Source organism: Pantherophis guttatus, chromosome 6 (genome assembly GCF_059756535.1).
Source record: "Pantherophis guttatus breed Tessera chromosome 6, ASM5975653v1, whole genome shotgun sequence".
NCBI lineage: Eukaryota > Metazoa > Chordata > Lepidosauria > Squamata > Colubridae > Pantherophis > Pantherophis guttatus.
In genome coordinates, this window is record NC_142068.1 from 580,001 (window position 1) to 607,378 (window position 27,378).

Sequence of the window (27,378 nt, forward strand, 5' to 3'; positions counted from 1 at the left end):
TTAACCTTAACCTTAGTGGGTTTGGTGCTGTCATGTACTGTACAAATCCAGTCCAATGGCTGATTTTAATGGTCTGTGAATTCCACGTGGAAATTCTTCACCTTTTTGCAGAATGTCTTGAAAGCTTCCGGTTTCAGAATCAAATCCAAAATCCACACAGTATGCAAGGCTCTGTGACCTCCCAGATATATTTTATGCCGCTGGGAAATCTATTTGTTGAATATACAGATAGTTGCACCCAGCACAAACAACCAGGTCCACACGTGGAGGCCCAATTAAACTGAACTATTGCAAAAAGCCTTGCGCAGGAATCTCCTCAACTAATGGTCAGCACTGGTCAGAGATAGATAAGAGTCCATGGAGTTCAAGGGAGGTTGGACTTCATTTGCTTGTGGCTACCTAAAGATTCTGGGCTGATTCCCCCTTTTCACTCCACCCCCAAGTTCTGCCATCTCTCCTCCTGCCGGTCGACTGTCTTGAGAACAGCCACAAGATGAGTTTTTACTACGGTGGGACTGAGCCTTGACGGTGACTGAGTGGGAAGGGCTCCCTTCATGGCAAAGTCTTTCTTTCCAGGAGATCTTGGGCTACAAGACCCGGGGCTTCCGGAAGGCCCTGTGCCTGGCTGGCTACGTCCTGTCCTGCGGGGGCCTCCTGCTTCTCTTCCACTGGAAACCCGAGTGGGATGTCTGGGCCAACTGCCAGCCCTGCAGCTTGGAAGAGGCCGACGTGGTGCTGCTCAGGACCACGGTAGGTGCCCCCCTCCCTTCTTCTGAAGCAACCTGATTCTCTTCGTGTTTGTCTGTGGAAGTCACAGCTGAGAGTTGCTTCTTCTTCTGAGCAAGCCTTGCTTAGGCTTCGTATCTTCTGGAGGGCTTCTCCTTCTTTGGAGGAAAGCCATGACTTCTACAATTCACAACTATTTGGGTTATTTGGCAAAACATTCATTCGTTGGGTCAGAAGATCATACTGTATTTGATTTATAGAAATCCAAAGATTGGGCTGGGGGGAAACTGAATCCCCCACAGCATTCAAGATTGGTGGTTTCTTCCTTATTTTTATCTAATGCTGGGTACTGGAGACCTTCCTCCTCCTCCTCCTCCTCCTTTTCCCTTTCCCTTTGCTTCCATAGGAAAAGGCACTGGCATAATTTTAATGTTGTAAGTTGCCCAGAGTCACCTGTGGTGAGAGGGAGACAAATAAGTTGAATGAGGAAGCCAGAGGCTCTGGATCTCCGTCTCCTGCTGGAGGGATTAAACCAGCGCTGCTCTAACTAACAGAAACGTCCCTGGCTGGACCTCCAGAGTTGCCCAGCGTCTCCCTCCTTTCCCCCTTTTCCCTTCCCAGGATGAGAGTAAGAGGTACACTCGGAAGCAGGTGATCTGCCTTGACTTCCAGGCTCTCTTGGGCACTGAGAAGTCGGACCAGAGCTTCAGCCAAGAAAAGCATTCCGTCCTCCGGAAATCCATCAAGATGCCTGACATGAAAGTGAGCCAGGGCCGAGGGCTGATCTGGGAGCAAGTGGGGAGGGGCTGCTGGTTCTGGTGGGGGGGGGGGAGGAACACCACCAAGAGCCTCCAAACTTGTTTTGCTCTCCCTCCTGCTGAGCAAGTTCCATGTGGCACAGCCTGAGGCCAGAGCAAGGCTCAAGGGAGCCGCCTCGACCTGTGGAAATATTTGCAGAGCCCCCCCCCCCCCCCCGAGGCTCCTGCCGACTTTGCCTGCATTCCCTTCCCGGTTTAAGACCTCCAGGTGCCCCACCGGCTGAGGACCCAGCCAGGGTCACGGCAGTGGCCTCCTCAGGGAAGAACGTGGGCTGTCCAGCATTGCCTTGCGGGGGGGTACATTGCCAGTCACCTCTGGACACCCTGGCATTTCCTGGTGCCCTGCAGGGCGCAGGAAAGGGCAGCAGGAGTTCAGCCTGGGGAGGGTGAAGGGGGTCTGTTCTCCCCCCAGGCATCCTGAACCCTCTGTGTGTCCCTGAAGGAGACGGACGGCCTTCTGCCCCCAGGCCTGGCTGGAGGGACCCCTCCCCTCCTAATGTTTTGTAATGTGATGTCTTGTAGGGGAGATATATCCAGGTACAAAAAATACGCTATCTCTGGGATTTTTCTGAGAAACACTTTGCCAGAGTTGGGTGAGTTTTCCGCTTCTTGAGAGGAGGAGGAGGAGGAGGAGGAGGAGCAGCCAGAGGCCCCTCGTGCCCAGTGCCCACATGTTCCGCTGTGGCTCCTTTTCTAGATCGCTCGAGGATGGCAACACTTGCTACCAAATACACCACCAATTTGGAGGAGGGCTGGAGAGGAGGGAAAAGGCGCTCAGGTATGTCCCCCTCCCCACAATCAGCACCCCCTCCCCCCTTCGCTCCTCCTTTGATTCTGCTTTAATCAGGGATCTGATTAAGGCTGCAGGATCCCCAGCGGAGAAGTCCCCCGGCCAGAAAGTGATCTTCACACTTTCACACCTAATGTTGTACATGGCTGGATGTAAATGTTGCATTTAAATATTTTCTCAAACTTGAGTCTGGCCAAGCAATTAGAATTAAGCATGGGTGGTCACACATTTCCTCCCTCTCCCTCCCTCCCTCCCTCCCTCCCTTTTTTTCAAGTGCAAAAGAGTGTTTCAAAAGAGCTTGTCTGTCCAGAGAGGGTTGGCGGAAACGCCCTCGCCCTGATCTGGGTTTGGACCTTGGGGAAAGGGGGGGGGCTTTCCTCCCTCCGAGCCCTGCCACCTTCTTCTCCCCATCTGGGTTGGCTGGGAGGGGTCCCTCTGCCTCCCCGCCGGTTGCTGTGGCATGGGCTGAGCGGCTTCCCCTCCCGCCTTCCAGGAGCTCCATCTGTGGTCCCAATGCCATCGAGATCGAAATCCGCCCCGTCTGGAAGCTGCTCTTCAAAGAGGTAACCGGCTGGTGTTTGCCTGCCTCTGCCCAGGCTTTGGGGGACCATAGCAAGGAGCCTTGGGGGTCTCGGGGTCAAAACCAAAGAGGGTGAAGAGCAGAGCTGGATAATCCAAGGGCTTCTCCTTCAGGGGCCGGGACATTTCTCTCCGGGAGGTAAGGAACACCAGATCTTCTTCCCCAAAAGCCTGGCGCTCTCTTGGGAACCGGAGAGAGAGGACGGTGCCCACCGCTTGTGATGCCCAAGGGCAGCTCTTGGTCCCTCAGGCTGCCCTGACATCCTGCCCGTGTCCTCTGTCAGCAGATCCTGAACCCCTTCTACGTCTTCCAAGCCTTCACCCTGACCCTCTGGTACACCCAAGGCTACGTCGAGTATTCCTCAGCCATCGTCATCCTCTCTGTCATCTCCATCGGCCTCACCATCTACGACCTCCGGCAGGTGAGCTCCCCTCTGCCCTGGCCATTGGACGGAAGAGCCTCCCCACCCGGAAGCGGTTCGGTCAATGCCTTGCCCCTCCTCCAGACCCTCAAGGCAATGCCTGCAACATCCCGCTCCTTCCCCAGCACAACAACCCTGTGAGGGAGGCAGAGGTGGGGAGGGGCTGCCCAGCTTCCGTGGGGCAAGGAGTCTCTTTCCTCTGGCTTTGTCCAGAGACGGATTGTCCTGCTCAGGGGACCCAGCACTTCCTGGGCTGCAAGGCTGCCTTTGGAGGGATGAGCCCATTTTGGGACTGTACCCAGCTGGGGGGACCCTGCAGGCTTCTCCCCTGGGGGTCTCCCTCTTTCTGCTTTCCCACAAGGGCCTGGCAGCATCTTCTTCCTGGGGCTCTTGTTCTGTGTGGGGGGAGGCTTTTTACATTCCTGTCTTAGCTCACTTGCCCCCAATTTGCTTTGGGGGGGGGCTGCTTCTTGTGTGGGTAGCTAAGAGACCCACCACCTGTCCCTGCCTCCTCTGGCTTCAGAGAGGTGCATCATGGGAGCCCCTGGGAAGCCAATGTCCCTCCGCCACCGCTCCCCCCCCGCCTGGGGGAGTCTGGCTCCATGTGTGGGTATCTCGTGGGGGGGGGGAGGGGCAGAGATTGATAAAATTGGGCAAATCTGATGCCTTCCAGGACCTGGAACTAGCCTTCTCTTCCCCTGGGGGGGCTGGGGGGTGGGGGGAGGCAGAGAAGAAAGAGGCAACCAGAGCCAGAGATGTCCGTTCCCAGCCCTTTAACCTTCTCCCCCCCCCAAGCAATCCATCAAGCTGCACAATCTGGTGAAGGAGCACAACCAGGTGCAAGTCACTGTCTGGACGAAAGACGAAGGTGGGTTTGGTGACCCCCCCCCAATATTCCTGCCCAGCCCTTTATAATGACTGCTGGCCCCTGTGGGGAGGGGGCTTCCACAGTGACTCCCTGGTCACACCAAGAGCGTGTCATGGAGGCAAGCGCCTCCTCCTGGATGGCCGAGAGGGGTCTTCAAGAAAGATCTCCCACTTGTTTCCTTCCCAACCGACGGCCGTTCCTGGAACAACCAATCTCTCCTGGCCTCCCCTGGGTGCCAAAAGGACCTCAAATGAAGGGTCTGAGGCTTCCGGTCCAGGGGTGCATCTCTCCCCCCTTTCTCTTCCTTGCCAGGGAGTTCCACCATGGAGTCCTGTCACTTAGTCCCGGGGGACCTCCTTCTCCTGGAAGGCCAGCGCTTCTCCCTGCCCTGTGACGCCATCCTGCTGGAGGGAAGCTGCGTGGTCAACGAGGGGATGCTCACAGGTACAAGCCAGCTGGGCGTGTATCTAGGGGCGTTTCTGCTCCCCCCCAAACCGGTGGGTCTGGTGGGCAGAGAACGGAGTCTGGTAGGACCCCCCAAAGGTGCTTTTTCAAAAGGCAGTTGGGCTTTCTTCATTTTTTCTTGAAAACCTTTTGCTTCTCATCCAAGAGGCTTCTTTGGTTCTAGAACTAGTTCAGAACTGGAGAAGCTTCTCCGATAAGAAGCGAAACACCTTCAAAGAATAAGCCAAGGAGGCCCAGCGTGGTCTGGATGGCCGGAGTCTTGTAGGATGGACACCGGGGGAGCCCTTGTGTTGTATATGCATAGGCACACGCTGTGGGGCCAGTGGGTATGAAACGCCGGAGGTCTTGGGATGGGGAGGACTTGCCCAAGGGGGCACCGCGCAGCTGCGGCTATCCCAGCGGGAGGGCGTTCCCACTCTCGCTGCCTCTCTGCTTTGCCAGGCGCTTCTGCCTGAGGGTGCCTAGCCTTGAAGGCCATTTCTGGCCTTCTTAGCTTCCTGTTTGCTTGGAGACCCACCTGCAGACACGGGCAGACGGTGGAGAAACAGAGCCAAGACGCCCTCCCCCCCAACCTGTGGGTCTGGCGGGCAGAGCAAGGAGCCTTGTTTCACGTCTCCCACACTGGCGTGAAGGAAGGGGCTTCTCTCCTGCCTCCTCAACCCCATTCCCCATCTTTTCTTCGCCTGGGTCGGACTTCGGCTTGTAGGTTCCTTGGGACAACTGCTGGTACGTTGTCACACCCCACTGGCTCCATTTTGAGGAGGGGTCCTGAACTGTGTGGCTTTTCCATGGCCTTTAGGTGAGAGCGTTCCGGTCTCCAAGACCCCCCTGCCTCACTCTGACAACACCCTGCCCTGGAAGGTGTACGGGATGGGCGATTATCGGCGACACGTCCTCTTCTGTGGCACGGAGGTGATCCAGACCAGGCGGGCAGGCCCAGGGCCGGTTCGGGCGGTTGTTCTGCAAACAGGTGAGTCCAGAAACAGTTGCTTTGCTCTCCTTGGAGATGGCACAGGTGGTGGGGTCCCCGGTAGCATCTGTGTGCATGTGTGGGATGGGGAGAAGGAGCCACCCACCACCAGTTGGAGGGGATACTCAGTCCTCAACCTTAAGAGTGTAAATAGAGCAGTTGTGGGCAGTTATGGCAACTTTATGACCGGTGGACTTCATTTCCCAGAATTCCTGAGCCAGCTGTGCTCAGGAATTCTGGGAGTTGAAGTCTAGAGGTTGTAAAATTGCCATAGTGAAGCAGAGTGACAGATTCCTGGACTTCAGAACCAGTGCGAAGAAATTTATGGCCTTTTGCTTTTACATTCACAACATTCCTGATTACAGATTTGGCTGGCCTTGGAGTTCTCGGGTAGACAAGAGGTTAAACCTTGAATTTTACTCATAATTTCTTGATCGTCCAAAAATTCAGAACTCTAACACTTTTCAGTTAAGGAGCAAGTTGGATATGGGACATCTGATTTTTTTAACCATCCAGTCTGAACCCTGATCCCTCCAACCTGTTGGCCAATCATTTTCAGACTTTGGTAATCCACCCCACCTCCAAAAAACCCCAGACATCTGTCAGAAAGAGGCTGTCCAATTTGTTATGTCTACTACCCTTTGTGGTAGTAGACATACCAAATTCCTGCAACCGTTGTTCATATGCTTTAGTCAAGCATCCGAAGGCAAAAGAAGAAGCAACAGATGGAAACTAATCAAGGAAAGAAGCAACTTAGAAATAGGGAGAAACTTCCTGACAGTTAGAACAGTTAATCAGTGGAACATCTTGCCTCCAGAAGTTGTGGGTGCTCCGTCACTGGAGGTTTTTAAGAAGATAACCTTCTTATCCTAAATAGTATAGGATCTCCATCTTGAGTGTGTGGTGGACTAGAGGACCTCCAAGGTCCCTTCCCTAACTCTGCTATTCTGTCCCTCCCCCTTGGTGGCTGCCTCTTTCCCTGAAGGCTTCAACACCGCCAAGGGAGACCTGGTGAGGTCCATCCTTTACCCGAAGCCCCTGAACTTCCGGCTCTACCAACAAGCCTTCCAGTTCATCGTGGGCCTGGCTGTGATTGGCATCCTGGGGATGATCTATACCATCTGCTTGTACGTGATCCTGAAGGTGGGTCCCAAATGCAAAACGTCACCGGCAAGCAGGAGACACGAGGCTGCCGTTGCTGGCAGTCTCCTCCCTCCCTCCCTCCGTCCGGCTGGGCTCTGCTGCAGCCTGTCCGGGCACACCAAGAGAGGAGCAGCTCAAGCAGCAGCGTGGAGGACGGAGGCACCTCTGCTGGGACAGCCTTCCCAGCCCCAACCTCCTCCTCCAGTCTGGTCTCTCCTCTCCTCTCCTCTCCCTCCCACATTCGGCTTCCTGTGGGCTTTTCCCCCTAAAAAAGAGGTTTGTGGCTGGCAGAGCTGGCTATGCCCAGATTCCTGAGGAGGGGAAGGGTCAGGTGCATAGGCATTTTCCTGGGATGTGCCCAGAGGAGGGTTGGCTAACTAAGGCAGGGGTCTCCAACCGTGGCAACTTTAAGCCTGGTGGACTTCAACTTTGCTGGGAGTTGAAGTCCACCAGGCTTAAAGTTGCCAAGGTTGGAGACCCCTGAAGTAAGGCAACCTCACCACCTGTGGACTTCAACTCCCGGAATTCATGCTGGCTGTCTCAGGAATTCTGGGAGTTGAAGTCCACAGGGCATAAAGTTGCCTTAGTTGCCCAGAGGATGTTCTGGGTCTGACGGGGTGGCCAGACCGGCTGAGCCGAAGTGGAGAGGCTGCAGAACTGGACCCGAATTAGCTGCTCTTATTCACAATGGTTGCTTGCTCAGGGAAACCGAGGACCGTGTTGGGGGCCATGACAGGTCCACGAGCCACTGATCCTTTTGAGGAGGGCATTGGCCCGTGGCTCAACTGCTGGGTAGCTTCTTTTCCGACAGGATTCCTGCTGCTGGGAAGTCTAGGGGGGTGGTCTGTTATCCCAGTTCAGCCAGAATTACAGGTAGTTCTCAACTTATAACCATTCACTTAGTGACCATTCAAAGTTACAAGTGATTTATGGCCGTTTTTCACACCTACCACAGTTGCAGCATCTCCATGATCACGTGATCAAAATTGGTTCATATTTATGACGGTTGCAGTGTCCCGGGGCCACGTGATCCCCTTTTGCGACCTTCTGTTAAGCAGACTCAATCAGGAAGCCAGATTCACTTAACAACCATGTTGCTAACTTAACATCTGCAACGGTTAGCTGTGGTCAGAAAGGTCATAAAAAGGAGCAAAAGTTACTAAACCACTATCTCACTTAGCGACAGAATTGTTGACCTCAATCATGGTCGTAAATTGAGGACTATATGTAATGGCCTCTTCAAACGACACGCCAAACCCCCCATCTCTGGGCTGACTCTGAACGCCCCCTATTTTGGAAAGAGAGCCCCCCCCCTCGGCACTGCCAATCATCCACTCCCTCCATCAGGGCTGCCTTCCTGGGGAGGGGGGAGCCGGGCCCCCTGGACGGGCTCCTTGGCTCGCTCTGCCCACCCCCACCAGCGTCATGTCCTTTCCCAGCAACCCGCCTCGGACACGGTGGCCATGGCGCTCCTGCTGCTGACCGTCCCCGTGCCCCCGGTCATCCCTGCAGCCTTGACCACCAGCGTCGTCTACGCCCAGCGGAGGCTGACCAGGAAGAAAATCTTCTGCATCAGTCCCCAGAGGATCAACATCTGCGGCCAGATCAACCTGGTCTGCTTTGATAAGGTGCAGCTGGGTGCAGGGCGTGAGTGCGTGAGAAGCTCCCCTGGGGGAGGCTGGATGGATTCGGGGGGGGGGCTGTTCCAGGTCTGACGAAAGTCCTCAGGACGGCTGCCCTTGGCAAGGAGAATCAATTGAATGGAATCAATTGAATTATGGGTGTGGCCATGTGCATGTGTGACCCCCCCACTCCCCCCGCTTTTGGCACTGTTATAGGGTCTCTTGCTTGAGCAGGGGGTTGGACTAGAAGACCTCCAGGGCCCCTTCCAACTCTGTTATTCTGTAATCCCAGATCAATTAATCAGTGGAACAGAGGTTGTGGGTGCTCCATCAGTGGAGGTCTTCAAGAAGAGACTAGACGGCCACTTGTCTGAAACAGACAAGTCTCCTGCTTGGGGTCTCCTGGTTGGGGTTGGACTAGATGACCTCCAAGGTCCTTTCCAGCTCTGTTATTCTGTCATCCTCCTTTCCCTTCCACCCTACAGAATTCTCTTTTCTTCAGATCTGCTCTACCTGCCCACCGATCCCCCTCTTGGCCTTTGTCTCCATTCACAAATGGAAATATTTGCCAACGTTCCACCAGGCACGACGTATGTTTAATGTTGGCTTTATACATCTGCACATTTTTCCTTATATTTCTTTTCTTGTGTTTGTGTTTGTAATTTTTTTTTATTTTTAAACAAACATACATAAAACCATCTTCAATTGCCAACAGTGTGTCAGTTGGTTACAAGTCTTTTGTGCGTCATTCACCAAATTCATAGCTTACAATTTACAGTTTACCTAAATTCTCATATCATCGACCTATTATATATCTATATATTATAATACTCATTAATCATTTATTTGACTGTGGCTATTCCTTTCCTCATTTATTCAAAATATTCTAAGATTTGAGTTGATTTTTATTATAACTTTCATTTCATTCTCTTGAATCTATCCAATGATAATATATCTTTATGTTATATTTCACATAGTTCTACAATTCTTGCATTGTGAAGATCTCTACCATATTTCATTTCCATATTTTTTATCTAACCATTGATAAAATAGGTCCCATATCTTATAATATTGTTTATCTTCTTGTTCTCTAATTTCAAATGTCAATTTGCTCATTTCAGCACATTCCATGATTTTATTAAAAAAAAAACCACCAAATAGAGAGGCAGCTGGGTGGGGCGTAATCCTGGCGCTTTCTTTAACCTAGACAGGCACCCTGACCGAGGATGGGCTGGACCTTTGGGGCGCTCTTCCTTGCCAAAACCAGAGGTAAGACATGTGGGGAGCAGTCTGACCCGAGATTAAAGAAGGCAGAAAAGGGGAAGATTGTTGAAGATCCCTGGGAGCCTGGGAATTTGCACCATTGGCTGCTGCCTTCCATGCCACTTCCTTGGTCCTGCCAGGCAATGGAGGCCGGCCTTCTCCTGCTAGCTGCCAGGGGGCTCACATCTGCCCAGAGAGTCAGCTGGGAAACCGCCCTCCTCCTGCCTTGAACCCAAGTGAGCCCCTGCTGATCCCCACCTTCCCCTCAGTTTCCAGAGCGTGCACAGCTTCTCGGGGGCCCCGTTGCCCTGGGGGCCACTCTGCAGAGCCATGGCAACGTGCCATTCCCTTTTGCTGCTGGACGGGAAGATCCAGGGAGACCCGCTGGACCTGAAGATGTTCGAGGGCACAAACTGGGTGAGTCTCACTCCCCTCTGGCTGCTTCTGACACCAGATGTTCCCCCACCTCTTGTGGGAGAATTTTGGGGAGGGGAAGAAGCTGCCCCCCTCCTCCAACTTTCTCCCTTCTGCCCCAACGGCTGCGATGAGCACTTCCAGTGACATTCCTGCTGGTGTCACCCATTGGCATGTTTCGGGATGGCACAGAGAGGATGGCAAGACAGCCAGTCTCCCCTTTTAGCAGAAGATTGCATGCTGGATTCTGGGCTCCCTGCAGAACGGGAAGCGGGGATGGGATGGGATGGGAAGAGGCTCCCCAGGAAGGGAACAAGTGAAACCTTAAATCTTCAGAAGGTTTTCTTGGCTGGACAAATTCCTTTGGGGCATCCGTTTGACCCATCAGTTGATAGCCAAGGGCAGGCCCTGCACTTCAGCTAAGCTCTGAGGATAGGAAGGGGAGGCCCTGGAGCTCCAGCTCAGTTCTTTACTCCGGGGAAAGGCAGCTGGGGGGACCCATGGCCCTGAGGATGCCACCTAGTTCGGTAATACACATCTGCAAGGAAACTACCAGCCTCAGAGAGCTCCTCTTCCTCCCTTCTAGCACTGATAATGTTACCTAGTTGGGTCATGAAATGTCTGAAAGAAAACCCAACAAGCTCAGAGAGCACCCAGGACCCCACAGTTCAACTGTTAGCTACAAATATTCCCTCCTGTTGGTACAAACTACAAACCCTTTTATTCTAGCAGGTGGCAGGGATGGAGAATTGATGGGCGGCTGCCAGGATGGCAAAGCTCTTGGTTGAGGCAGCTGAGGGTTTCTCTGGATCTGTAAGCTCTCGTGGACCTTCTGTGAACCAACATGGTCCTCCACCTTCTGGCTTTCTCTAGAAAGCTCTTCAATTCAAGCTGAATTTCAAACACAGCAGAAATTGCTCTGGGTTGTTTGGAGGGTTTCCAGACACCTGTTACATTAGAAGCAGGTGGAGGTTTTGCTCGCTGGGTTTCAGGCTGGCACATGGTTGGCACAGTAGACTCCCTGCCTGCTGCATTGCGTAGCCAAGGCTAAGGAAAAAGGGAGCCTTCCATTCAGCAGGAAGGTTGCCCTGTGGGGCTAATTTCATGTGCTTGGAGCCACGGCTAAGTCTAAGGCGCCCCTGGTTCAACTCCAGGATGGGCTTGCAATGCGCTAGTTTGAGTGTTGGGTTGCTTCGGTCTGTGTTGGCTCCTTTCTGGGGCTGTTTGTTTAATTTTGTTACGCTTAATCGCAATGACTTTTCCGCTTGCACTAGCACGTGAAGTAACTGCACACCCTGGGATTACGGGCGGTTGAATGTCCTGTTTCTCAGGAGGTCACGATCGTGGCTTTGGGGGGAGGGAGGGAGGGCTGAAGGAAGAGTTTGCTGGGGAAGAGAGCTTGGGTGGGGCTGGGGGGCCACTCAGAAGAATGTCTGGAACAGTGCAGAGCTTCCTGTTTGAAATGGTCTAAGCAGGTCTCCTGCTTGAGCAGGGGGTTGGACTAGAAGACCTCCGAGGTTCCTTCCAACCATGTTATTCTGTTATTCTGCTGAGACATGGAAGAGGAAATTGGCTGCAAGAAAGAGGCAGGTCTGGGATGAGATGGTACAAATGAGAAAGGGCCCCCTGCCAAAATTGCCTTGGGGGCCCAAAGGGGGGCCTGTGGGAGGTGATCAAAGCCTCTGCTGGATTAAGAGGAGAGGCTTCTGCAGAGGAGGCTGCTCCTCTCAAGGTCTCAGGGTGGGGGGGGGGGCTTTTTGGTCATCCCAAACCTGGCAGGGCTGGACCCCCAGGCTGGACCAGGGTGGCTGGTTAAGAATTGGCCTGCTTCAGTATAAGAGCTGCGACTGGAAGGCAGACCTCTTCAGACCCACCCTGCCCCCTGTTCTGAAGACAAGACCCCGAGTCCTGGAGAGTTCAGATACTTCAGCCTGGAAATGAGCAACTGAGGACAAAAAATTCCTGATAGTGAGAACAATTAACCAGAGCAACAGAAGTTGAAAAGAAGAATTAGGGGTGACATGAGAGCAGTATTCCCGTATTTGAGGGGCTGCCCCAAAGAAGGGGGGGGTCACCCGAAGGCAGGACAAGAAGCAACGGATGGAAACTCATCAAGCAGAGAAGCAGCCTGGGATTCAGGAGACTAGACAGCCACTGGTCTGGAATGGTAGAGGTTCTCCTGCTTGAGCAGGGGGCTGGGCTAGAAGACCTCTGAGGTCCCTTCCCATTCTGTTATTCTGCTCTTCTGTTTAATTTCAGACCTGGCCAGGCTGAAGGAAGGAGGCGGGGGGGGGGGTTAGGAGGAGGTGGATTCCCCAAGTGGCCAAGAGCCCCCCGGGTGGCAAAGAGTTGGGTCATGCAAAGTAGAGCTTTTCCATCAGTGCTAAGAAACTTAGGTCCTGCCTTGAGGGGGGAGCAGGCTGTCTGCCTTCCATGCCCTGAGCAAACTGCACAAGAACACAATCCTCTACGTACCCAACCCCCTCTCCCCCCACCATTTCATGCTGGCTCACATTGTTCTGCTTCTGGTTTGCCTCTCTCTCTCTCTCTCTCTCTCTCACCCACACACACACACACACACACACACACACACACACACACACACGCGAGCAGCCCTGGAAAACAGCCACACTTCAAACTATTGCTTAGCACATTGTAAGTCTCCTGAGTCTCTGGAGAAGGGCGGCCTATAAATCAAATTTAAAAAAAAAACACAACCCACTTTCAATCATGTTTGAGGCACAACCGGTTCTTTGATAGACACAAAGGCCCCGTGAATTTCAAATAATAGAAAATGTTGACTGGTTAAAATATACATCTTCTCTCTCTCTCTCTCTCTCTCTCACACACACACACACACACACACACACACTCACCCCCCCCCTCATCCACACTTGAGCATCTCCTTCTCAACTAGCCAGAGGGACCGAAGCTGCCAAGTCTGGATCCAAGGACAATTGGAAGAGTGGGGGTGGGGGGGGCTTCATTTTGTTTCCCCAGACCAGAGTCCTTATTTTCTTGATTCTCAAGACTGTCAACTAGGCTTGTCTGGTAGCTGTTGGTGGATTTGGGGAGGGGGCTCCCATTTGCTCAACTTTTTCCCCCTGCTTTAGGTGACATTTTTTCCTTTATTTCTTTGAGGACTTTCTTTCTTAACGACTTCCTCCAAGGGATCCTTTAGATGAGATTCCTGGGCTTCCGCACTCACCCCACTCTTTGGTTAGGGGGCAGCTGGGAGACCATTCCTCCAGTCTCTGAGGACTGGTGCCTATGGAGATCATCCATCATCCAGGTCATGGTTGCCCCAGAGATGCTTTTCCAAAAGGCAGCTGGACTTTCTTGGGTTTTTTCTTTGAAAACATTTTGCTTTTCATCTAAGAAGCTTCTCCAGACTCCCTCCCTCCCTTTCTCTCTCTCTTTTTCTTTTCTTCTTCTCCCCTCCCCCTCTCCCTCTCTGAAGAACCAAAAAAGCTTTTTGGATGAAAAGCAAAATGCTTTCAAAGAAAAACACCAAGGAAAGTCCAGTTGCCTTTTGGAAAAGCATCTTTGGGGCGATTTGAGGAGAGGCATATAACCAAAGTCACCCTGACTCCTAACACAATGGCAGCCCCCAAGCCCACCGGCTGAAGCCTTTCCTTAGTCCTAAAGCCCCCACCTGGACTCTTTCTGAAAGCAGAACCAGGTTTCCCGCGGGCTGAATCCGCACTTCTCCTTCCCATCAGATGCACCGTCCCCCCTGCAGCCTCCAGGGAGACCTTCTAATGCTTCTGGCTGTTTTTCCTCTCACCAGGAGATGGAAGAGCACCGGCCGGAGAAGAGCAGAGCCAGCCTCCCTGAGTCCTGCCTCCTTGTGAAGCCGGGCCCTGCTGCTTCCCAAGTAAGCCGGGTCTCAGGCCCCCCTTTGTCCCCCTAGAAAGTGGGGCAGGCAAAGGAAAATGGTAGCGGGCCTCCTGAATGAGCAGGGGGATGCATTAGAAGACCTCCAAGGTCTATTCCAGCTCTTTCTCTGATTGATTGATTGATTGACTGGTGGAAAATCAGGGGTGGGAATTCTCTGACCAGGAAAGCTTTGGGGGGGGGGAATCTAAGCTCGCAACAAATCAGCCAGAATGGATTTGCATTTGGAGCTGATTTTCTGCCCAGATGCAAGCAGGCAACAAAAAGGCAGGAGGAGGTCTGAGTATTTGAGCAATTATGGCATTATTATTTAATCCTTCTATTTATTTAAGCCAGCAGTGTCAGGAGCACCTCCCACTGCTTCCTACTGCTGCCAACTCGCTGGTGGGCCACAAGTGGGATGAGAGATGCCGGGGGAGGGTCTCTGTTCAAGTAATCCGGATTTAGAGCTTTACAGCTTTAAAAGCCAGGATAAGGATTGAATGGAATTGGGAGGCAGGCTGGCAGCGATGCCACAATGAGCCAGGGTTGGCTTCGGAAGGAGCAAAGCCCTCCCCAGTTTTAGATGAAGCTTCTCCCTCATCGGATCTCCCAGCCCATAATAGTTCTGTCTTACCTAGATTAAAGTTGGGTGCCCTACTCCTTGGGCCCACCGTTCATCCATTCTCCTCCTGCTGAAGGCTGGGTGGGAGACAGTACAGTAGCCCTCCACTTACAACCCTTCGTTTAATGAACATCCGAAGTTATGACAGCACTGAGAAAAGTGCCTTTTTTTTTTTTTTTTATTGAAAAGGTTTTCAAATACAAATTTTTCCCCCTTTTTCCCCCCCTCCCCCCCCTCCCTAACCCCCCCTCCCCACCCTTCCCCCCCTGTGACTTCTTCGTAACAAAAAAAAACCCTAATTCATAACAGATTACTTACTCCCTCCTCAAAATACTGACCTTTACTTACTAAAAGTATTATAAATCCCCCTTTATCCATACATTTCAGAAAAGAAGAAGAGAAAAAAAACAAAAAAAAACAAACACATTATACTATAACTATTATAAAATAACTTCTAATTTAACATAATAGTGTTTTATATCTATACATTATTGCAACAATTCAAAACCACCTTCCACTTTAAAACTATACGATAAGTCCTACTTTAATAACATTTCAAAGCGGGCTCCCCATAAAATCTAATTTAACATTTATTCCACTCTATCCATTTCCTCCACTCCCCTAAATGTATCACTTAAAAATCCCTTTTCTTAAACTAATCAGTCTGTAGCTAGCTTATTCACCCACTGTCTTACAAATTTACCATACACAACAATTCTTGATATCTTTAATTCACTGCCCACACTACTTAAAAATATATATATATATATATTCCATTATATCTAAATAAAAAAAGAAAAGACAATAACTTTAAATTTATAGTCCATATAATATCTTCTTGAAGTCTTTCCACTGGATTGTTAAAACCAACATCCATAATAGGGTAACATAGCTTGCTGATGCAACAGTTTGTTCAAGATCTCCAATCATATCTGCCCCCATCAGTAGTAAACATCTTCTTATATATATAAAAGTAAAAACAACCACCCGAGTGACATTATAATTATATTCCATATAATAATAATTGTGGGTTTCATCAGGATTATTAATTTCCATCATCGTATTGGGTAACAACCCGATCTTCTGCATGTCCCAATATGATTCTCTTGCCTTATAATTCAAGATAATTATAATATATTTATCAACACAAAAAGAAGTTTCAAAGTAGATAATTCAAAACCATCAATTTGAGGCTCTTTCCATGTCCCAAAATTACGGCAATGCAGAGATCTGCCACTATCCTCAGGATGATATTGACCAATATGTCGCCTCCTCTATGTTTTCACATAATCATTCATATTTTAAAATCACTGGCTTCACTGTTGCTTGGGTTAAAAATTTCTATTTTTGTACAACCTATTTCTTTTTTTGTTTTCTTTTTGTGGGTTTGACTTCCATCCTAATTTTTTGTGTCTCGCGTTTCTTTTTTATCCCTTGTATATCCTCTAATTGGTTTCCATGCTTGTCCTTGCCTTGATAAGTCATCACATTAAAATCAAATGGCACTTCTCTCAAATTTGTAGATAATCCAGCTGGGGTATCCGATAAATCCAAAGGCAATTTATCTGGTACAATCTCTGTCTTTAGTTCCAGCTCCTTCTGCTTATCCTGTATTATATCTGAAGACGTTAAATTCATTTTCAACCTATTTTGATAAAATTCTTCCGCTCTTTCAACAGTATTTAACTGGTATCTTTCTCCTTGATATCTCAATATAATACCAACTGGGACGTCCCACCGGAATTGAATATTTCTCCTTTTTAACTCAGACACCAGAAAGCCAAATTTCTTCCTTTCCATTAATATCTTAGGTGGGAGTTCCTTGTAAATCCAAATCTTTCTTCCATACAATTGCAAATTAGAATTGAAGGAATTTTGCACAATTTTATTCCTAATTTCTTTATCTGAAAAATAGATTACCACATCTCTAGGCAATTGCCTTTGCTTGGCAGTCCAGGAGTTTATTCGATAAGCTCTGTCAATCCTACAAAACACTTCCTCAGGTTGAATCTTTAAAATCCCAGCTAGAAATTCAGAAGATATTTTCCTTAAGTCATCTCTGTTATTTTCCTGCAAACCTCTAAGTCTTATTGCATATTCTGTGAAATTATATTGTATCTTTAAAACCTCTTTTTCAATCCTCTGTTGTAGATTTTCTACATTACCAGACTTTTGGTCCGCATCCATTTTAAATTTTTCTTCTGAACTATAATCCTGAATATTTAACAAATCATTTTCAATTTTTTGAATTCTATTGTCCAATTTATCTTGAATTTCATCCATTTTTGACTCTAGTAAATTAGTATTTGTATCCAACCGAATCATGAATTCTGACACTTTTAAAATTTTTTGCTGCAAAAAGTCAAACTTGGATTTCACCAATTCCTTAGTTTCCTGCTTAAATTTTTCAAGTTGCTGATTCACAATCTCATCCCTTCTTTCAATCTCCTCTAAGAGAAATTCTATTATATTAAAATCAGGTTTCTGGGACTGAAGAGTTAAAACTTGTTCCTTTAAATTCTTAGTGGGGGAATCCCCCCCACCTATTTGTTTGTCTGACTTCACAAGCCTCAGTGCCATGTTTCCGCCTAAGCAGGCTTTGTTAGAAGAAAAAAAAAAAAAAAAAACAAGACAAAAGACTTCCAGCCAGCAACAATCAGGCCTCCAGGGGAAAAAGAGAAAAACAAAAACAGGAGCGGAGTTTTGTCTACAAATGTAGCCAGTGGTATTTATTCCGCTACATTGTAATAATAAAAAACGGAAGAACTTTCCCTCTCAAAACTCTTCTCCAGCCGCGGCAGACGCCATTTTAAAAAAAAACTTTTTTCCCTCTTTCTCTTCCTCTATTCTCTTAAGTAATTTTTAAAAGATAAGTAAAATACTTGCGCTTCAGTATTACAGGTCCAGCTCACATTTTCTTTGAGTAATCTGTCAAATTCGCAGGCTTGCTTTTGACGCCTGGCTCTGCATTAGCAGAGGTCTCCCAAAGCCCGGAGCAGCGGCTGGGGATATGGGGCATCTCATCCGCTCCATCCCAAAAGTAAAAGAAAAACTTTTGGGACTCTGCAGAGAGTTCTACCCACCCCTGCCGGCTCTATCTCCGTTTCCTCATGGGAACGGAGTTTTTTCGAGCCGCCGTTCCGTTGTGAAGGCGGCTCTGACAGGCAGTGGAAGCTGACGATCCCAAAGGAACGTCTGGCGGCGGCCAGCAGCAAACAGGAAGTCCGAGAAAAGTGCCTTCTGACCAGGTTTCATACTTATGACCATTGCAGCATCGTTGTGGACATGTGAACAGACTTTGAGCGCTTGGCAACCGGCATGTAGTTGTGACTGTTGCATGGTTCCAGGGTCAAGTGATCAACTTTTGCCACCTTCCAGTAAGCTGACAATGGGGGAAGCTGGATTTGCTTAACGGCTTCTTGATTCACTTAATGACTATGGCAAAAAGGGCGTAAAATGGGGCAAAAGTCACTTAACAACCGCTTTGCATAGCAACAGAAATTTTGGGGTCAATTGTGGACGTAATTCAAGGACTAACTGTATTAGTGACTGCAGCCCAAAATTGTCATATGGGGGCCATGAGCAACGAAGCTGGCAGTGCCCACAGTCCAAAGTCCCACTGGGCCACCTTCTGAAACCACCGGACTCTCCCGCCAGACCAAGTCAGGATCTGTGGGAGGAGAGCAGGGTTGGAGGCATGGAAACCACGGAGAGGTCCGGGAGGGAGAGGCTCCCTCCTTGGCTCTTCCAGGAGGCTCATCCGCTGGGATGCCCAGGCTTCTTTCTTCCTCCAGATGCAAATGTGAGTTGGGCTTGATCCAAATCGCCCCTCTCTTCCGCCAGGGCCCTGTCAGGTCCTGAGCTTAGCTCCAGAACTGAAGATCCCCCACAGCTGTGGAAGCCTAGCCTCCTTTTCAGAGGAGACCAGACCCTGCCTGTGCAAGACCTCCAAGGCCCCTTGTTATTCTGTTTACAGCACAGCTGTATGAAACCACAGCCCTGAGGGCGGTTGGCACCTTTCTTTGCCCCCAGCAAGCATTTGCTCCGCTTAAAATCCTCCCCAGCCAACTGAGGGGCAGCTTGTGGAAATCAAGCCTCGGCCTGCCCTGATGCCACTCTTTCAGGCACACCCAACCAGGAAACTGAAGGTTTGAATGCTGATACTTTGAATGCTACTTTTATGATGAAAAAGTTGCAGTAACAGGATCTGGCAAGCCCGGAGACACTCCTCACTTCGAGAGAACTATTAGAGGTCAAGCCTGAGACACCTTCTTCAATTACCTGCCTTTTGCAAAAGCCTTGGCCTTGGTGACGACTTACGTAACTGAATAGAAAAGTTGGCAGGGAGGTTTTCTAGTCCAATTTCTACTTCAACCCTAAAACATTCCAGAAAAATGGCTCTCTAGTTTCTCCTTAAAAACCTCCAGTGATGGAGCCCCCACAACTTCTGGTGGCAAGCAGTTCCACTGGTTTGTTTGTTTGTTTGTTTTATTAAATTTGTATACCGCCCTACTCCCGAAGGACTCAGGGCGGTGAACAGGCACAAGATAAAATACAGAAATACAAAAGTTAAGAACAATTTAAAACCAAATTAAATAATATTGGCCCACGACAATTAAAATCCCAATAAATTTAAAAATTTATTTGGTTAATTGTTCTCATTGTTAGGAAGTTTCTCCTTACTTCCAGTTTGCTTCTCTCCTTGATTGGTTTCCATCCATTGCTGCTTCTCCTGCCTTCAGGGGCTTTGGAGGATAGGTGGACCCCCCTCTTCTGTTCCTGGGGGTGATTCCTGCATCTGCTTCCCTCCCCTCTCCAGGCCCCCGTGGAAGGGATCCTAATCCTGCATCAGTTTCCCTTTTCCTCCTCATTGCTGAGGATGTCGGTCATCACGCAGGAACTTGGGAAGAGCAGCTTTGAGCTCTACATGAAGGGAGCCCCCGAGACGGTGGCCAGCTTTTGTGAAGAGATGACCGGTAAGGGATGAAGAACCAGCAGCCCTCACGTCACCCCCCCTCCATGTTCGGCCCCACCCTAGACAAGAAACAGGGGGGGTTCCTCTTGGCAGACACGCAGGAATCATCTTAACGTCCCTGCAGGTCACGTTTGCGTGGGGGGGGGGGTTATCTTGGAGACGACCAGATGGGGCTGCAGACTTGGGGAGGTTTAGCAGTAGCACTTAGACTTACAGAATGCTTTACAACACTCCTAAGCAGTTTACACATTCAGCCTCTTGCACCCAACAATCTGGCTCCTGATTTCACCATCCTCGGAAGGATGGAAGGCCGAATCAACCTTGAGCTGGTCAGAATTGAACTCCTGGCTGTGGGCAGGGTCACATTCTGACTACTGTGCTGCATTCTGACTACTGCATTGCTGCATTCTGACTACTGTGCCACCATGGAAGGAAGGAAGGAAGGAAGGAAGGAAGGAAGGAAGGAAGGAAGGAAGGAAGGAAGGAAGGAAGGAAGGAAGAGCACTTGGACTTATATACTGATTCACAGTGCTTTATAGCCCTTTCTAAGTGGTTTACAAAGTCAGCTTCTTGCCCCCAGAAATCTGGGCCCTCGTTTTACCGACCTCAGAAGGATGGAAGGCTGTCAATCTTCAGCCGGTCAGGATTGAACTCTTGCCTACGGGTAGAGTCAGCCTGCAATCCTGCAGGCTTTAGTAGTTCCCCTTCACCCCAAATTGAAGCCCAGCTGGGAACCATCGCTTGACCTCAGCTGTCAGGAGATAGGAGCTTCTGCATGGCAGCCCTGTGGCTGGGGGTGGAGTGGAGTCAAGGGAGATAGAAGCCAGTGAGTTGGGTAGGGGGACCTCTATGGCCAATGCTTGACTGAGCCCATTAATACTCCCACACCAGCAGAAGTTGCTGCAACAAAAGAGGCCATCTCTTTAAAGTCCCACTACCTTTATTAACATGTCATGCAAGATAATGTTCTCTCTACTTTTGGAGGCTGATTTGAGACACTCTTTTGCAGCTGTCTGGATTGTTTCCCTGTGCAAATGGGAAAGGGTCTTTATTTGATGGATTGATTGATTGATTAAATTAAATGTATTGTCTGCCCATCTTACTTTAGGGTAACTCTGAGTGACTTACAATCATAAAAAATAAAACTGTACAAAGGTAAAGGCATAAATAAAATAAAATACTACATACAGCCAAATACAGTGGCCCAATTATAGATGGGGAGGGGGAATCAGTTGTTAATTGATCAACCGCCTCCATTGTGAACTTCCCGGCTTCGGTGGCTTATTCAGGGCAGGCGAGTTCCTGAGTTTTTCTGATGCACAACGAAGGTGCAGGTCCATTGTTCCTTTGGCGGCTTTCCCATCATTGTACCACACGGTGGCTGGTGGAGGCCTTCTCTGTGTGGGCTGGCTTTCCTCCAGTTCCAGTTGGGTCTGTTGGGCAGAATCCGAGAAAAGAGGGCTGGACCAGGTCCAGGCCCACTTTGAGATCCCGTGAAGGCTGAAAATCCGAGATTGATTGGCCGAACAACCGGGCACTGATTCCTGCCTGGTTGGTGGGGATGAAGGAGGAGTTAGGAAGGTCCAGGCATGGGTGGAAGACGGGAGGGCCTGTGGGGAGAAGGACCCCAAAGCCATGGCTGTGGATTGTCCAGCCGCTCTGGTGCCTTCTGCCTCACCCCAACGTTGCCTGATCAAATCCAAAAGCAGGGAGGGTGTCACAGCATGTGGGGTGACCGTCTTCACACCACTGACCGCAGCCTCTCTCCCTTCCCCAGTTCCAACCGTCTTCCAAGCTGAGCTGAAACACTTCACGGCTCAGGGCTTCCGAGTCATCGGCCTGGCCTACAAGAAGCTTGAGCTTCTCCAAGGAGTGGCCTTCAGTGACCTGGAGAGGTAAGCATGCAGAGGGAGGGGCAGCTCCAGCCCTCTCTGGCCTCTCTTGCAGGGGGACTTAGGACCAACCCGGCAAGATTCAGCTTTTCAGCTCACACGCTCATATTCTCACTTCTCCAGGTTTTAGCTCTGCCAAAAGCTTGTGTCCAAGGCAACTGGAGAGGAAGAGTAGAACACAGAACATGGCCTCACAGGGTTAGAATTAGAATTAGAATAAAAGAGTTGGAAGGGACCTTGGAGGTCATCTAGTCCAACTCTCTACCCAAGCAGGAGAACCTACTCCATTTCTGACAGATGGCATCCCAGTCTCTTCTTGAAAGCTTCCAGTGGTGAAGCTCCCACAACTTCTGAAGGCAACTTTTGTTCCCTTGGTTGATTGTTCTCACTGTCAGAACAGCGTTCAAAGGGACCTTGGAGGTCTTCTAGTCCAGGAGACCCTACACCATTCTGGACAAATAGTTGTCCAGTCTCTTCTTGGAAACCTCCAGTGTGGGTGATGAGAAGGAAATGTTTGCAAATCTCTCAATCCCAGCACACAATGCTCCCACTGGGCCATCTCTGGAGTACACACATACATACACTTTATGGTCCTCTACATTGAAAGGCCCCAGTCCTTGCAACTTTTGGAGCTGAATTTCCTTGCCATATCTTCAAAGAGAAAGCCCCCCCCCAAGGAAGCCCTGCTCTAGGGAAGCCCAGGCAGGACAATGAGAACAAGTGGAACCATCTCTGTGAGCAAGGGGTTGGACTAGAAGACCTCCAAGGTCCCTTCCAATTCTGTTATTCTGTATTCTATTCTGGAGAAGTAGTATCTGGTAGAAGACCATTCAAGATCCTAGCGCTAAGGAGAAATTTCATGACAGTTAGAAAAATTAATCAGTGGAACGACTTGCCTCCAGAAGCTGTGGCTGCTCCAACACTGGAGATTTTAACGAAGATATTGGTCAACCATTTGTCTGAAATTGGATAGGGTCTCCTGCTTGGGTTGGACTAGCAGACCTCCAAGGCCCCTTCCAACGCTGTTATTCTGCAGTCTGTATTCTGTGAGCTGAGGTCAAGCCATGTTGCCTCTTCCCTGCCTCTCCTTCTCACAGGGAGGAGCTGGAGTCCGGCCTGACCTTCCTGGGCCTGCTGGTCATGGAGAACCGCCTGAAGAGCGAGACCCGGCCGGTCCTGCAGGAGCTCAGCCAGGCCCGCATCCGGAGCGTGATGGTCACAGGTGTGCTGGGAGGGAGAGCCCTCTGCTAGTGGTCGCAGGGGGAGGGGGCTCAGCCCTTGCACAGCTCTGGATTGGACAAGTCTTTCAAACTTGTCCCACTTGCCTTCTGGGGCAGGAACAGGTAGGGACGGCCGACATCTTAGCATGTTTCAGGTTCCCCAGGAATCTCCCACATTCCAGGTGCTGCTTTGGTCCAGCTGCCTCAGAACTGCCCGCTAGCCAGTACTTCTCTCCTCAGCCCCCAATCCCCCCACCCTTTTTTCTTCCCTCCTTCCTTTAACAGCTCCAATTTGGTGGCTTATATTCCAGAAGTGCCAGGACGCCTCCTAGACTCTCCCCCCTTTTCTTGACCTCCAAAACCAGAAGTGCAGCTCTCAGGATCATGTCACAGCAGAAGCTGGGAGTCTTTGAAAGGGCTGCTTTGGACCTTACCGGATCTCTTCTGCCTGAGCCCTGGCCCGTATTTAGATATTTGGGCTTATATCTGCCAGCTCCTGGTTATTTTAAAAAAGATTCGGGCTTTTGAGGGGGTCCTTGATGATGTTGCCTAATTTGAGTAATGAAATGTCTCCAAGAAAACAACCAAGTTCACAGACCACCAAGGACCACACAGTCCTTCTCCTTCTCCCCCTCCCCCGTCCCTTCTAGCACTGATGGTGTTCCTTAGTTTGGATAATGTAATGTCTGCACGAAAACCATCAAGCTCAGAGTGCATCAAGGACCCCTCATTTCAACCCTGAGCTACAAATATTCTCCTTTATTGGTAGTTGAGCTTTTGCTGCCCAGGACTTGATGCTGGGCCTCTGGGAGAGTTTGTTCCAGATGTGCCGATCATGGTGACAAGCATGTTTCCTTTTGAAGGCTGCCCCAACCTCATCTCAGCCTTGCATGTCCCCAGGCGACAACCTCCAGACGGCCATCACCGTGGCCAAGAGCTCTGGGATGCTTCCCAGCACCAGCCAGGTGGTCCTGGTGGATGCCCAGGAGCCAGATGATTCCTGCCCAGCATCTGTAACTTGGCAGCTGGTGGTGGAGGAGAAGGCGCCCTTAATCATGGGCCAAGACAAGGTAGGGCAGCTGCCCCAGAGGAGAGGTGGCCCAGGAAGGTGAGCAGGAAGGGCTTGGAAGAAGAGGAGGAGGAGGAGGCTGGTCTGGGTTGTTTGTAGGCCAGGAGAGGAGCAGGCTGGCCACGTTCGTCACCTTCCTAGAAGATCATCTTGGTCTCTCTAGCCCAAGTTTCATAGACTCAAACTGGAGAGAGTGTCAGGCTCCAAAGCCCAAGAAAGACCCCTTATGATCCTTCCAAGCAGATTTTTAAAAAATTGTTCTCATCTCTCGACAGAATCTTGCTAAAGCATGGTAACATCCCCATAAGGCATATACTCTGGGAACTGTTAGGGAAGAGCCGTCTTCACCACTTTCTCCCACACAAACTCTCTGAACTGAGTTGTCTCTTGCTCCTCCCCCTCCCTCCTGGAGATCCATCTCATCACTACATTTCATCACAAGTCCTGCTTTCAGAGGAGGGAGGGGGCAGGGGGTGTGGGTCTGCCCCTGTGACATGGCGAGGGAAGAGAAGATTTGGGCAGCAGCTGGCCAGTTGGAAATGGGATTTCCTGGAGGGAGCAGAGAGCAAGTTCCTTTGACGATCTAGGGATAATTCACTCATCATTAACTGGCTCAGTCTCTATGCCTTTCATTTCCATGAACTGCCCACAGAAGTGGGGCCGGATGGTAATTGAAGCCTGATTTTCAGGACCCCCGTATCACCCTAGAGGACCCCAGTGCAAAAGAGGAGAGGGACAACTTCCACTTTGTCCTGAGTGGGGCGTCTTACCAGGTGCTGTCCAAGCACTTCAGCAGCCTGCTGCCCAAGGTGAGTGGGGAGGGGGCCTCCTTGCTGTGGACCCTGAGTGGGGGATCAGTTCCCTTTTGTTTTTGATTTGCCCCCAGCCACTTCCAGGGCACCCGGCCCCACCTGCCTTCCTGTCCTCCTGGGCCCCCTTTCGGCCCGTTGGGTGACTGTGGCGTCTTTCTTCCCGCAGGTGCTTCTGAATGGAACGGTCTTCGCCCGCATGTCTCCATCGCAGAAGTCCAGCCTCGTGGAAGAGTTTCAGAAACTCGAGTGGGTCCCTTCTCGTGATCAGGGAAAAGGGGAGAGGGGCTGAGTGGGTGTCCTCCCTCCCCATCTGCCCCCTGGCTTAGCTGCCCCTCGAGTTCTGAAGTGTTGGCTTCCAGTGGCCTCTTGGGGACTCTCTGTCTTGCCTGGTGCCCAAAAGGGCTGCTGCGAAAGGGCCTCCTTGGTCAGCCAACCAGCCCTGCCCTCCGGCTCCAAAAGCAGCCCCAAGTCACAGCAATGACTGAGGTGTAGGCAAGGGAAGGAAGCGGGGAGGGGAGCCTGTGTGTCCAGCGGAGGAACCCCGCGAAGGCCCTCCTGGCCAAGACAGAGGGGAGCTGTGGAAGGAGCAGAAGGGCTGCCCACCCAGGCTACGTGCTGCAGAAAGCACGGACCACCTGGGACCCCAGAAAGTATGGCCGCCCCGGTTTCACCCCAAAGGGAGGGCATGGGAGGCATATTTGGTAGGAAGCGTCTGTCGTGGGTGTGTCTCTGCCCAGAGAGATTGAGTGATCCTCTCCTCCTCTTCTTCTTCCAGTTACTACGTGGGCATGTGTGGGGATGGAGCCAACGACTGTGGGGTAGGTGAAGCTCCAGGGTCTTGGAGGTTGTTCTCGTGCGCCCTGCCAGTCCCGCTCCCCCAAATTGGAGGAATCCAGGCAAAAATAGCTTGTAGAAACTCTCACCTTCCCAGAGAAGATTGAGAACCACCTCCATTTTTAAAGTCCCAATTCCTCACAGGGGGGCCTGTTGTTGTTTTCCAGGCCCTAAAAATGGCCCACGCCGGCATCTCTCTCTCGGAGCAGGAGGCCTCGGTGGCTTCCCCCTTCACCTCCCAAATCCCCAACATCGAGTGTGTGCCAGCCCTGATAAGGTACGTGGGGTCTCCACAGTGGCCACTGGAGGTTTTCCAGAAGAGATTGGACAACCATTTGCCCAGGATGGTTTAGGCCGGGTCTCCTGCCTGAGCAGGGGTCCCTTCCAGCCCTGTGTTTCTATGATCTTGGTCGTGGGGTTAGACTAGAAGACCTCCAAGGTCCCTCCCAACTCTCGTATTTTGTTATTCTGTTATCCCAGGAGGTCTGTTCCTCCAGAGCTGGCTAGAAGACCCAACTAGCAGAGGGGCCACCAGGCCCCCCCTTTCCTCTCCCTTCTTTCCCGGGTTGCGCTCTGCATGCCTTCCTCCCTGGGGGCTGAGGAGGGAGGCTGCTGCTTTCTTCTACTAACCCTCTCCTCTCCTCCTCTTCCGATGGCAGGGAGGGCCGGGCTTCTCTGGTGGCCTCCTTTGCCGTGTTTAAATATCTGACGCTCTACGGCTTGGTCCAGTTCATCGCTACGGTCCTGCTTTACTCGGTAGGTATGGGGCAGTGCTGAGGATGGCTGCTAAGGGGGTGGGGGTGGGGGAAGGACACAGTGGCTTCTAAGCTGATGAAGGCGCTCAGTCTGCCAGGCAGAGATACCCGGAAGTTGAGTCGTGGCAACTGGACTTCTTGAGGGCTCCTGGGTGCTCTCTGAGCTTGCTGGTTTTCTTGCAGACGTTTCATGACCCAAACTAAGTAGCATCCTCAAGAGCATCTAACATCATAGCTACCCCTACCCCTACCCCCCCCCCATTTTCCTGAACAGCAAGCTTGGAAAAGGAACCACAGCCAACATCTGCCACATATTTTCTATCATTACCAATAATCTTCAGGTGTTCTTGGAGGAAGGCAGGTTTCTGTCTTACTTCTGGGAGTGGCATAGGACTCAGCCGGTTTGCGGGAATAATTCGAATCTCCTTGTGAACCATGCACAATGATACTCTCGCAATTATAAAACCCTTCCTGGAATTTGTTTTCTTTCTAGCAACTGCAGATCCTGGGGAATTACCAGTTCCTGATCCAAGATATCTGCATCACTCTTGTGGTTTGCCTCACAAGTAAGCAGCTCTGGTCGTGCCCGGTTTGTCCCAGGCCATCATCAGTGGGCACATCGGGGTGCATTCATGCCAGCTGTGAATCTGGGCACAAGACGCAGGCAGAGCAGCAGAGTAGAGCAGGAGGGGCTGCCCCGACACCAGCTGCTCCTTCCCACAGCATGCTTAAAACGGGTTTTCTGGGTTCCCACAATGTGATGGTTGTGGGAGAGCTGGATTCAGCACTGGGGGTAACAGCTGCTGGAGGAACCCCGAGGGGGCCAAGAGATTCCCTGGCAATCATAGGTGGAATGCGCTGACTGGGTTGGCACAAAATACCCAATCAAGATGAGCATCTTTCTGAATCCGACTGCCAGTCTTTGCTCGCACAGTTAAGCGTGTTGTGCCAACCCACCAGTTGGCATCAAGTTGGCCCTCTCTTGGTCTGATCTCAGCCAGCAGAGCCCCGTCTGGACAGGCGGTGCCAGGGCTGCATTGCTGGCCTGTCTCTTGGGCATGGGCGCCCCCAGGAACAGCTCTGCTTGGGCATCAGGCAGCTGGTGGCTTGCCACCCTGTCTTCTCCCCCCCCTCCACCTGAAACAATGTTGGGTAGGAACCCCGCCCCCCCCAGCAAAGAAAGGGTGGGTGGGGTGGAGAAGGGGCCCGCTTTTCCTTGGGGCACCTGGAGATCCTCTGG

At 50.9% G+C, this 27,378-nt stretch overlaps 1 protein-coding gene across 1 annotated transcript in view; it reads left to right on the top strand.

Annotated features, from left to right (window-relative positions):
- LOC117669832 (uncharacterized) overlaps window positions 1-27,378 on the top strand; it is an 82,089-nt gene that overhangs the window by 52,116 nt on the left and 2,595 nt on the right. The window contains exons 30-53 of the mRNA XM_087871986.1: window positions 577-750; window positions 1,348-1,488; window positions 2,067-2,137; window positions 2,242-2,322; window positions 2,828-2,897; window positions 3,201-3,335; window positions 4,131-4,203; window positions 4,516-4,647; window positions 5,468-5,638; window positions 6,624-6,781; window positions 8,221-8,409; window positions 9,611-9,672; window positions 9,936-10,083; window positions 13,871-13,957; window positions 19,401-19,557; window positions 21,334-21,451; window positions 22,546-22,670; window positions 23,569-23,738; window positions 24,427-24,546; window positions 24,716-24,795; window positions 25,325-25,367; window positions 25,551-25,660; window positions 26,043-26,139; window positions 26,632-26,704. Coding sequence (XP_087728112.1) covers window positions 577-750; window positions 1,348-1,488; window positions 2,067-2,137; window positions 2,242-2,322; window positions 2,828-2,897; window positions 3,201-3,335; window positions 4,131-4,203; window positions 4,516-4,647; window positions 5,468-5,638; window positions 6,624-6,781; window positions 8,221-8,409; window positions 9,611-9,672; window positions 9,936-10,083; window positions 13,871-13,957; window positions 19,401-19,557; window positions 21,334-21,451; window positions 22,546-22,670; window positions 23,569-23,738; window positions 24,427-24,546; window positions 24,716-24,795; window positions 25,325-25,367; window positions 25,551-25,660; window positions 26,043-26,139; window positions 26,632-26,704 — 2,785 coding nt within the window. The remainder of the gene's footprint in view (window positions 1-576; window positions 751-1,347; window positions 1,489-2,066; window positions 2,138-2,241; window positions 2,323-2,827; window positions 2,898-3,200; window positions 3,336-4,130; window positions 4,204-4,515; window positions 4,648-5,467; window positions 5,639-6,623; window positions 6,782-8,220; window positions 8,410-9,610; window positions 9,673-9,935; window positions 10,084-13,870; window positions 13,958-19,400; window positions 19,558-21,333; window positions 21,452-22,545; window positions 22,671-23,568; window positions 23,739-24,426; window positions 24,547-24,715; window positions 24,796-25,324; window positions 25,368-25,550; window positions 25,661-26,042; window positions 26,140-26,631; window positions 26,705-27,378) is intronic.